General features: G+C 38.4%; 1 protein-coding gene across 4 annotated transcripts in view; it reads right to left on the reverse strand.

Moving 5' to 3' along the window:
* Neto (Neuropilin and tolloid-like) overlaps positions 1–12,779 on the reverse strand; it is a 109,370-nt gene that overhangs the window by 86,455 nt on the left and 10,136 nt on the right. For 2 of the 4 annotated variants that reach the window (XM_066295208.1, XM_066295200.1), the window contains exon 1: positions 705–897. The exons of the other annotated variants lie outside the window; for them this stretch is intronic. In XM_066295208.1, the coding sequence (XP_066151305.1) occupies positions 705–882 (178 nt within the window). In that variant the 5' untranslated portion in view covers positions 883–897. Of the gene's footprint in view, positions 1–704; positions 898–12,779 lie in introns of those variants that run through there. 4 annotated transcript variants of the gene reach the window in all.

Genomic DNA, 12,779 nt, shown 5'->3' on the forward strand with positions numbered 1-12,779 from the left:
TTTTTAATCCGTCTATAGGTGATGGCATTCGTTTTTCGTGGGCGTCCGGGTTTTTTGACCATTCTTTACGTCCCCATAAGTGACAAATTTTGTTAAAATTTTGGAAGCGGACTTTTGGCTGATTTTTAACGTCTTTTTGGTTGTAGCCATCGCGCGACACTTGGCCCATTGAATTTCGAAAGCGTTCCGAAAAATACATTTTCTTTGGCATGTTTAGTATAAAGTGCACCACACAATCGGACTGAATAACTGATAATGTCCCCATAAACAACAACACTACATAGTATTCCACACCTTTTTCCAACAAAAAAATTGTTGTAAACAACACCTCTTTTCAAAACAACATTCCTAAGCGAAATATTGTACGGTGAATTTAGGCACATACCTTTGCCTTAACAACAAACTTTGGAGACGTAAACAAAGATGATCACCAAGATAATGTTGCTTCAAAAAATATTTCGTATTTTTGCCCACAATTGTAGGTCCCACCATTCGGTACTACAGCTTGAAAACACTGGAAACGGGTAGAGAATCCGAGAGGGAAGTCTCTTTTACGTCACGTGGTCGATTGTTAACATTACTGATGGTGAGGGAACGAAATTTCTTCTTACAATCATAAAAAAAAGAAATAGAAAAAGACGCTCTGACATTCTCATCCGAATCAATTTTTGTTCCCCCACTGGCTGTCGGGGTAAATCACTCACCGTCGTGTATATTGGTGGAAATTGTTGGTAACGACCGTGAGAGTGGAGCAGCGAACTTTCCCTCACATCGGCAATTGCAAACGAACCCAGTACCCCTCGCTATCGCAACTTCTTCACTGTCGACTCGGCCTGCGCACCATGCGGATAAATACAGCACACGTTGAGAGTTCAATTTCATCGTTCGAATTAACCGCTCGACGGGCCAAATATCTGCTTGGATCAGACATCATCTTTAACCCCAAAATACCTCACAAATATCGTGGCAACCAGTCCGTTTGTTTCAATACCGACGGCTTAGATCGTTAACTGACTCGAAATCCAACGATTCCAGGACCGATCCGATGCAAATCCCCGAGAATAAGGGGGTCAAGTGTTATCTTGACCTCCCATAAACCTTACGAATAATCTCTATTTGAGAGACAATCGGATGGCACTGGAGGTTGGCGCGACTCCAGAGGGGATGATTAAACTTTATAGAGAGTATTGAAATTGCGCGTCGTAAATACCTGGATATAGTAGAAGATTGATGCGGTTAACTGTATGTGGAGGAAGACAATAAGTTGCCGAAGCAGTTGAAATAAAGGAGAGTTTTTACGACGCCCATATCCTTGTGCAACGAATTTTTATAACCTCCGAGTTTCCCTGCAACTCCGTTGTTATTTTACGTCCTGCGAAAGTTTGGCTGCTTTCCAGACGTGTAACACTTTGTGTATAAACCTCTAGAATATCCAATACTGTTACTGTTATTTCCATGCTCCTGCTGAAGTGTAGGGACGAAATAATTGTGGCAAAACATCGGCGAGATAAGCTGCTGGAGCTTTCTTAACACGGTGAAATTGTTATAAATGAAGCTGATTGCGCTATACCTAATTCTGTAGTATTCCGGATGATGTGCGAGGATGAGGGCGTTCGAAGTGCCGGGGAGCATATCACCGAATACACACGTTAAAAACAAAACGATTCTCCTAAAGCGAAACGTTTTAGTCGCTTAGATTAAATTCTACCGCAAGACTGATTGCTCTTCCCTCGCAGTGATGTTTTCAATTTATTAAAACTTCCTGAAGACGTAACGCATGATGCCCGGAACAAGAGCTCCCCTTTACAGGTATTGGTCCGGAATAAAATAAATAAAACATAGGGTGAACGTATTGCGATCCGGAAATAAGCTGTCGGTATCAGTGTTTCAATTAAAATTCACTTCAAATTCTGGCTTTACCGTTTGTTTTCCTCATCATTGCCAGATTACTGCTACAATACACTCATTTCGCAATTTCGAACTGCTTTGAAATATACAGCGACCAGTAAAGGTATTCACGCATCTCTGACGCTCGTTCAACAAAATGAAATAACAATATGACCCGCATAATCTAACACGATCTAATCGCTTTTTGCCATAGGGCAACATGTAAATAACTAATCTAAAAAATATATTTTTTTTTACTAGATCATATTGCTTAGTGCCGTTGCGAAATGTTTACAAACATGTCATAAAATTGGCCTGCAAAAGTATTCATACAGTATCGAACAAAATTAAATTGACTATGTATTAATAAAAAAAGGAAATAATTTAACAAGGAAATATAATTTTTTCTGCGCTATATTGTTCACATGGCCAGTATCTATTTCCATTTAAATTATAATTCTATTTACCTACAATTAAATGAAAGTAATAAACATTCTAAAAATAGCACGTATAATTTTGCAACAAAATTAAATCGGCCTAGGGAAAATATGTACAAAATCATGGTCAAACCTAATATACAAAACATAATTTTAGTGTTTTGTCCAATAACCTTTGTTTTTAATAACTTCTCGACATCTTTTTGGCATGAGATTACAAACTGATTCACTATCTATTGAGTTCAAGCCAACCGAATTTTTCTTGGAATAATTAGTCTTTGTTAGTGATGGTTTTTATTAAAATTTTCTTCTCCGCTACTCCCCCCCAAAGGTTATCTATTGGACTGAAATCCGGAGATTGAGCAGGCCAAGTTAAGACTTTAGCTTTGAGGTCAACAAACCATTTTCGTAACCAATTCGACGGTATGCTTCGGATCATTATCGTGCCGAAAAATAAATTTAAAAAACCCTCTCTGCATACGAAAGCATCACGTTTACCCTTATATTATAACAGATAATTCGATCTATGTTTCCCTCTATGCTGTGAATAGGATCTATGCCGAATCCAGGAAAACAGGTCCACGCCATTATGTTCCCTCCTCCATGTTTTATTGTGATCGAAACACACTTGGGACGTAATCTTTGGTTGCCTGGATGGTGAACAAATCTTGGGCCCTCAATTTTAAATAAACTTAATTTTCATTCATCTTTAAACAAAACTTTCTTCCAGTCCTCCGCTCTCCAATTGGAATGTTGCTTAGCAAGCAGGCACTATCCTTGCCTGAGTATTCTTCTTAATTAATAAAGGTTTTTTTGCTAGTCTTTTTCCTGAAAGGCCAGCTTCTACCAACCGTCGCTGAATTGTTCTGGATGACACATTAGAATTCATTAATTCGATTGAAATTTGGGATGCCGGTAACCGCGGATTTTGTTTTATCCGATAATCCATCCTTTTTGTAGCTTTTCTTCTCCCACCACCCCGTTTTAGGTTCACTACACAACCACGAAGCCTAAATCTTTTTAACAATAAATGATACAACTTGTTTCGACGCATTGAATTGTTCACTTATTAATTTATGACTTCTTCCAGCTTTACGAGCTTCAATAGTTTTTTCTTTGAGTTCTAAGGAAAAATGTTTTTCTCTGAGCATTTTAGAGACCATGTAGAATTAACGCCCAATTTTTCGACGGCGAATTTCTAGAAAAAATGGACAAACTAAAATGCTCGATTTAATTTTGTTTCCACAATAACTCGTGGATTTTTAAACATTTGCAAATAATGTTTATGGCACCAAACCTAACAATACACTTTTTTTGTTCGAAACATTCTATTGTGATTTATATACGAGATAAGTAAATAGTCAATTTAATTTTGTACAATATTGTACATTTGCGTCGGGACAGTAAAACAAATCTGAACCTACAAGGAAAACGATCGTATCTACGCGTATTTATTGTTGAATTATACAAGCTGGTAATGGCAAGTGAACGTAAATATTAGATCAGGAATTAAATTAAAAAATAATTATGTCCAGACGTAATGGACCGAAAATTTGGAGAAACGACAATTGCTGAACAATGAATGATGATCAGGTTACATAAACGAAATAAATCATATCGAGAAATAGGGCAAATCGTTAATAGGAGTTTTGCAACAATCCAAAGCACTGTCAAAAAGTTTTAAAGTGAAAACTCCGTTGTTAATCGCAGACGAGCACGACGATCAAGAAAAATGAGCGTTAGAGAAGAGAGGAAAATTGTACGAGAAGTCGAACAGAATCCAAGAATACGTGCTACACATATAGCTAGAAGGACTGAAGAAATGTTTTCAAAAAAAAGTAAAATCCGATACTGTACGAAGGATCATAAAATAAGGTAGATACTGTTCAAGAGTGGCTAGAAAGAAACCTTTTATTAATGAAAAAATAAACAGAAATGTTCATTATTCCATGGATAAAATGGTTTATTTAAATGTTTTAAAAAAATAATGTGAAACAGCGTGCTGAAAAATTAAACATGCCTCAAATTTATTAATTTTACTAAGACAATGGTTAGCCTATAACATACCAAAAACTGTTAAGGCTCCACGCCAATCGGCAGACATCAATCCCATAGAAGATTTATAGTATGAATTAGAGAAACGAATCAGGAAACGTGAAATAACCAACAAAAATGACTTGAAACAACTTTTCAAGAATGGTTAAAGATTGATTCTTCTGTAACACGAAACTTGGTCGAATCGATCCCTCGACGCTCAACATCTATCATTGAAGCTAAACGCCCTGCCACAAAATATTAATATCATATATCATAATTTTAATTCGAATTAATTACATTATGTATGAATACTTTTGCGGTTTAATTCTATGATATATTGGCGCAAACATTTTGCAGTAGTACTTATAAACAATATGATTTAGTAAAGAAAATTATTATAGATTAGTTGTTACACGTTGCAGTTTATAATAAAATTAATTATATAATGTTACAATATATTGATCATACCGTTATTTCGTTATGTTTAACAACTTTAAGGGTACACGAATACTTTTGCTGGCCACTGTATGTCGCCAGTCTCTGATTGATAAAGAATATGCTCAGAGAGAACTTAACCAGATTGAAAATACTTCCCAGTAGTTGAGTGTGCTCAAACCTCCACCCTTAAAAAAAAATGGGGGGTAATATGAGTTTTCGCCAGATGTGAAATTGCCAGATTCTGTTCCCAGTTTGCAATATTCCACTAGCATGGAAAATGCCCGAAACCATTTCGCCTGCAGTCCGTCAGCACGCCATTGACCCTCCTATATATTTTTAATTACTTTGCCTGCGTCACGTTTCCATGAGTCTCCACTCTTGGGCTGCGGACTTTGCAAGCCAAATCAAAACTGATCGCGATTTAATGCCGCACTTAAAGCATAAATCACCTGTTCAACCTTTAATTTTGAAACCTAAATCTAATTGAAAACTGGATCCGTTCCCATACATCTAGAAATCTGGCAGTGCAAAATGAAAATTAGTTTCAATGGAATCTTAACCTCGAAGTTTTCCCCTTGTTTTACGTTTCGGGCAAAAGTTTGGCCCGGTTCCAGGATTCGTAACGGTTTGTTTATGGGACTCTCGAATCGTCGTTTCAATGACTGTTATATCCGAAATATGTTTCTGTTATCGCCCGAGCATAATTAACTTCGAGTTTGTTTATTGTTTCAATCTACAAGGGAAGTTTTACAGTGTTAGTATCACTTCACGTGGAAAGTTATATGGACCGATAATTAGTTTTTAGGTCATGTATTTAGCAAAACTGGTGATAATTAGAGTAGAGCATGACCACCTCGAAGCAAAAGACCAAGTTGGGAGCAAAACGGATAAACAAAACTAAACATAAAGGCACTTTCAAATATTCCAGAGTAATTAGAACCAGATTACCACAACGTTAGTTTACTGACATGAGGACATTTTGTGGACCCAATATATGGCACTTCAAAAAGTGCTTTATAATAACGTGCAGAGCTTTTAAATCCTACACAAATAGGAAATTATTACTATTATTGACATTGACTGTAATAGTGAATTTTCGTTATATGGATGATAATTAGCACATCTGATAGTGGGTTCCATAATGTTTTTCAAGCTGGATAAGCACTTACTAATACAAATTAAATAGAATGATTTTATGATATCACAGTTTCTACAGTGACATTAATCGTACTTTATTGGTGGAAATTTGTAATAATGTAATGTAAATTAATTTAAGCTGACACATTTATATTTTTATTAAACCATTAACACTGATGAAATCTATATATGATAGCAGTTGTCCAGGGATCTAAATTTTCGTGATGTCACCACTTCTTACTTAACGTGGGTAATAGTTAACATGAGCAATAGTGAGGGTACGAATTTTCCTTTCTATCGCAAAATTTATTATGCACTTCAGAGGTGCACTAACTGAAATACTGTGATAAGGAAGAAACATTAGTGATAATAACCAGAATTACTACAAATTACAAAAAGTAATTTCCACAAATCTGATAGCATCCCTCACTATTGCTACAAATTTCTCTCTACCATAAAGGCTTGCTCGATATCAGAGCCACTTGGTCATTACAACAATTTGTTCGCTATCAGAGCAGTTACGCTGACTACGCTCCAGTTGAAACCTTTGTTCTGATATTTTAGCAAAATATTTCTCATGGTCTTCGCTCAGGCGCTTCTGAAGAAAAAGGTTAATTTGCACGTAAATCCATTTGTAATCTGATGAACTCCTGCAGCATCGACAGCTGTAATAAACTTTTCAGGAGACTCTCGAGGAGTATCGCATTTAAAACTAGTTTCTTAAGCTTCCGCTTAAAGCCTTATTATTAATTCAGCGCACGAAGAGTCACCAAGACCTCTCTTCGGCTCACGTTCTCTATAAAGGATTTATTAAATAATAATTCCTTTGGGATTTTATTTACGTCTTAATACATTGCCCACTCCACCCAGCTTCCGCTTAAAGCAATTATTCAGCCGCACGGCCTTGATATAGAATTTTCATACGCAGCGGCCGCACGCACGTTCTAGCAATAATTCTTCTTTTCCTCATTTGGCTTTCTGGCAAAAAAGTGCTTTCAAAACGTTACTCAAATCGATCCTTAAACGCGCACTGACCTATTAAATTAAATCGCCCTCCGGAGCAACTTGAGCTATTTTACGGTCAAGAATTTCAAAGGAAGTGACGTGTGTGGGTGCTCCACAAATAAAGTCCCGGTTTTATTCGGAAAAGCATAGGGGGAGACCTGTTGACATTACTCAGTAGATAATTTTATTAGATAATACAAAAAAAAAGCGTTTCTAACCCGCAAGTTAGCGGAAGTTCTCTTCCCTAATTCAATTGTCGGCCCTTAGTGGGAAGTCATTAGTATGTAATACCTAAGGGGCTTTCAGTTATCTACTACCTACTCTTGTTGCACAGAATGAACATGTGGATGATCCCTAGTATGCTAATCTAGGGCCATTAGCCTGAGATGCAAACTCGTGAATTTCCCGAAAGTTACGCCGATACACGTAAAACAACCAACAACCAGAGAGAAATTAGATAGGAAATGACCCAGTGCGAACAGAGCGCATCTCGGGGCATATTATCATTACCTGAGGGGAGCACAAATGCAATTTTCACTGTGTAATCTGGCAACGTGCACTTACGGCTTAGTTTGCTCTCGCAAGTAGCAGTCGAGAAACTCCCGAGGCGCTGTTTGCTTGACTTTGACGGTTGATGAGTTGGGATATTTGTCCAAGAATCTTCCTCGCGGACAAAAAGGCGTGGTTTCACCCTTGACAAATGGCTCCTCTTGGCCGCTTTCCATATTACCGCCATGAATTTATTATGGGCCACGTATTAAAATAAAGTACGACCATTTGTTCAACACCCTTTCTTGCTTTTTAGACCCCCGGGGAGATATTTATAGGTCCGACTCTATATGTGTCATGTGTAGGTAGTTTGGCTTAACTGGCTTGCCAGCCAAGGTCGTAAATCATCGCCGAATTTAAAAAAGGAAGAGAGGTGCCAACATTGCATTAGTAAACTGCCTGGAAATGTTTATAGTTCAAGGAAATCTACGAGCGAAAGCCTAATTTGTTTCTCCTACCTTTATTTCCTGGATGCAAGTTGCATGGAACGACTAATACCCCTAAACTGAGGCCATGTTTTATTCAAATCCGCAATTTTTCAACAAACTTCAGAGCAAAAAGGGCGGTTCGTCGTGCATTCGTGCGACCGTTATTGTTTGCACTCCGTCTTGGGACGACGGCAGTTTTATTTGCTTACATTATGCTAATGATCTTGTCAAATTTTTCTCTTTCTGGAATTATCTACATAGTTTACACTGCCGAAGCTATAGAACCGCATTGATCCTCATGCGCCCAGGCATAAAATATGCTACACCGGAGGTCATCTGTCATCTGGCGTGCGAGAGAACCAGACAAAAAATGACATGCAGTTAAAGTGATCATTACCTAAACTGGACCGTTGCTTTGAAATAGAGCTTTCAACAATTTCAACATACAGTTGCGTGCAAAAGTTTCGGACCAAAGACGATTTTATAAATAAATAACATATAAAAAAATATATATATATGATATGTAGGAACGTGAGGTCCGTTAAATTTACTACCAAAATGAACAACTTAGAAGCTTACTGAAAATGATCAAAACAAGGTATAAGAAATATATTTTGCCTTGTTTAAAGCTATTGGGCCACATTCTTAGAATGGTTTTATGTGACAAGCGAGTAGTAGAGCGAATTTTATCTTGTTAACGTGCCGAAACGCATTCGATTACAGGCGCGTCGATGTAGTATAAAGTTACACGGAGAAGGAAAAAATTCACGTGATATTGCTTCATTATAATCGATCGGAAAGACAATTGTGATCGATATTATTAAAAAATGGAAAATGGCGAAGAGTTTAGAAGACAAGCACGCTTCAAGGAGCCCGAAAAAAACTACTAATCGTGTAGATAGCCCGATAAAAGGGAAAGCAATCGCGGATCCGAAAAAGAATGCTCTGGTAATAGCTCGGAAATTACAGGATGAAAATCTTACAAACATCAGTCGCAGCACTGTTTCCCGTCGATTTAAAGAAATGAGACTTGTTGGGCGAGTGGGTACTAGAAAACCACCGATTAGTGCAAAAAACAAGTTGAAGTTTACAAAAGAACATCAACGCTGGGGTATAGAAGATTGGAAAAAAAGCTCTTTTGTCCGACGAAACAAAATTGAATTTATTCGGAAATGATGGCAGACGTTACCTACGATGACCAAAAGGTCCTAGATACGATTCCAGATATCAAATGCCAAGTGTTAAACGTGTCAACGGTAACGTTATGCTTCGGGGTGCGTTTTCGCGGCAAGGTGTCGGTCCGACCGTTAAAATTGATGGCAATATGAATGCCTGCCATGTATGAAGATATTTTAACAGCACACATGTTTCCTTTTACCCGTCAAAATATGCCACGAAGATGAATTTTTCACCAGGATAATGATCCGAAACATCGGTCTCGGCTAGTAAAAAATTCGTTTGCCACCAAGAAATTTCATGTCCTGCAGCGACCCAGTCGATCTCTCGGCTCGAACGCGATTGAGCATTTACGGCGGGAGCTAAAACTGGTTGTGGAGAGCTGTGAATTTCTCTAATCAGAATGATCTCCGGACAAGAGTGCAAGAAGCGTGGCACAACGTTAGAGAAGAGAGGATACAAAAGTGAATCGCTTCTATGCCACATCGGTGTGCCACAATAACCACTTCAAAAGGAGTGGCCACAGAGCAGCGGCTACGTAATAGATTTGATGTTTTTTAAGGTCATTATAAAATACGCTATAATGGATGTTTATTGTTTGAATTTATTTGGCCCGATACTTTTAAACGGGGCGAAAATTATTTATCGTTTTTTATACTTTGTTTTGATTATTTTCAATAAATTTCGAAGTGTTCACTTTGGTCGTACATTTAACGGACTTCAAGTTGACACGTATCGCATTCTCAATTTTTGTGATTTATGTTGTTTATACATAAAATCGTCGTTGGCCCGAAACTTCTGCGCGCAACTGTACATTTATCTGCAAAACGGCAAGTGAAGGCCTTCGGCGAACGGTAATTATTAATGTGGACTATTCTCCCAAATTCCATCAGCCATTAGGAAAGCTGTCGTGAGTAATAGTACAAATTTGAAAATCAAAGACCCCTAAGCATTAGTCGCGAAAATAGGATAATATTTGTCGCCCGGCTACGGTGATTCGGCGAACATTTTAACGTTCGAGAAAGCTTGTAGGGTTTAAACGGTTTTCGGGGTTTTATTTACGAGAGATAAGGAGCGAGCTTTATTTGCCCCGGGGTGAAAAGAAAACTTTCGACTTTCAAACCGCCAGCTTATAAATAAGCCAATTGTTGGCTCCCGAACGTCTGCGTACTACGACGATACCCCATAAAAATAAATAAATGTTATTGAATTCTCGGTCTGAGAACGCTGGAGGTCGAATTCCGGATGCATTTCGCTCGTTCCTCTTTTCAAATTTTCATTATTTTCAGCTTCAACGCACCGTAAGAAACGGCTGATAAGATTGTCAATCAGACTCGCTTGAACCAAACGAAACCGGGAGTTATTACGTTTCGTCGATAACCTCAGCGTTACCAGTTTGGAGGGCATTACAGCAAATTTTATTGCTGGAAAATGAGGTTTTTTTTTGAGTAATTTTAACCAGAAAATGACAAATGCAATTGAAAGCGAACAACTCTACTCGGTTCGTATTTTCAAACAGCTTTGTAACCAAGAGTTCTTACACAAAGCGCTTATTGTCGGTGAATGCACCTTGGAGCGTCACGCAATTCTTCGACTTCTTTTTTTATCATCTTAACCTGCGCACCCTTCTTCTATCTTATTTTCTGGCTTTATCCTCTCTTATTCTGTATTAACAATAGTGTTTTACCAGATATTCACGGCTTGATCTAATCTAAAGCCAATTAAGCGAAGGACGTGGCAGATAATGAGGTTTATCCCCAAGGAACGTAACCATCTCGCCAAATGAGCCTCGCTTGTCTACTAATGCGGATAAGGGCTATCAAATGATGTTAATTAGGAAGCTCAGACATGTGCGCTATGAAAGACCAATTCCTCTACTGATTGGAAAAAAATTGAAGTTAAATCGAAATCTTTTGTTCTTGTGCGGTTAACTCCATTGTAATTCGGGCCGATACGTCAGTTCCCCTTCTTCCGGTACCGAAGTACAGGAAGTCGCAAACGCTGATTTATCGCCCATGGATTTTATTGGCCAGAGAGAGATAAAGACGCTGCGCTGAGTTATAGACTGCGAGCATGCAACGTGGGAGTGTAATCGTGCCTTTGTACGATAATTTGGAATGTAAAATCATGGATCTAGATGCTCTAACTATGATTCTGAAAGGCCCTAATTAGCGGTGAAGTCTGATTCTAACTGCTTCAAAATTTCACGCAAAAACTTCTAACTCGACACACTCGCAATCTCTTTGTCTTTTTTAAGCCGTGAGGCATGGGAATTTTCGGATAGAGCCAAAATCTGAATTATTGAGAAAAATTAAGGAGGAGAATGGGTTATTTCGATTTTGAACGACGCAGAATGTTGACGGCGAGACCTGGTCCGGACCACTACAAAATTGAGTTGGAAAATCCCAAACTGGGACTTAAGTGTGAAGTTAACTCAGGCCACGGCACTCAATATCCATTTTTCTTCTCTTTAATTTTTCTGCTGGCGACCCCAACAAGGGTACTTCGCTCCAAAAATTCAGCTATTTCTATGCCCTTAGGTGTTCTCAAATATCATCCATAACTAACCGGTCAGAAGCAATTCGCGCTGAAATTGGTATAAATCGAGCTGGACTGTCAAAACAAAATAAAGGCAACTAACGGGAGTTCATCAACGGTTTGTCCGGGATAATGTAGTTTTCCCAGCTATAGAAAAATTGCAATTCCACATCAAGCTTTTATTAATTGCTCACACACGGATACTTTAAGCCTTGTTACGGTTTAGATTTAGAAATTCGTGTTTACTTTAAAAATATTCAGGGTAGCTATTTGAATGCACCTAAGAAACTGGGAACGGGTTCGGAGTTCGCCGAGAAAGACCTGCAAAATCTACCTGGTGCCCACCGAACAATTTCCGGTGGCGTCATTCTTAATTCAACTAAAGGTCGTTTTAGAGTGATTTACATCATCCGATCGGTGCTCTAATCGCGCCAGAGGGCCCTCTTGAGGCCGGCAATATGGTAAACAACGACGCTAATCCATGCAAATCGAGCGGCCAGGGTTCAAAGCAAGATAATGCGACTGCCGCTTAATTTATTTAAATCTAAATGGGTTTACATGTTGTCGCGATGAAATACTATTACGTACAGACCTTGTTGATAGCGAAAAGGATGAGAATCCGTATCGATCTCGACGGATCAATTAAGTCGACGTAGGTGAGCCTTGACAACGCACCGATATTATAAAGGGACAGCTGGCTAAATATTCATGGGTGAAGTCATATTCTTTATGCGGGGAAACCGCTGAATGCCTCGGGTACTCAGGTATTTATAGGGATATTCGAAAAACATAGCCCTAGGAAAAATTGCGTTTCTGTTTACCGGAGGCAGTGCCTTTCATTTGGTCCCGATTCACCGATTTGTTCTCTTTTGAATTCCGGATGGTTCGAGAATAATTTATAAAGAATGGTTTCTGAAACTGCGTAGATAACATAAAGTGAGATTTATGCAGACAATGTAACACCAGAGTTTTGACCAATTTGCCAGAAAATATCGATAATATTACAGTCCTAACTTTTTTATTTCTTTTCGATATGTCTTGTTCTCACACTCCAGAGCTTCGAAAAGCAACTGTCTTAACTTTCGAAACTTTGTCGGCAATACCAGCCGCATCTCTAACTCTTCTCCCCATCGTCTTTAGCATATCT

The sequence above is a fragment of the Euwallacea fornicatus genome, chromosome 2, assembly GCF_040115645.1.
Source record: "Euwallacea fornicatus isolate EFF26 chromosome 2, ASM4011564v1, whole genome shotgun sequence".
Classification (NCBI taxonomy): Eukaryota; Metazoa; Arthropoda; class Insecta; order Coleoptera; family Curculionidae; genus Euwallacea; species Euwallacea fornicatus.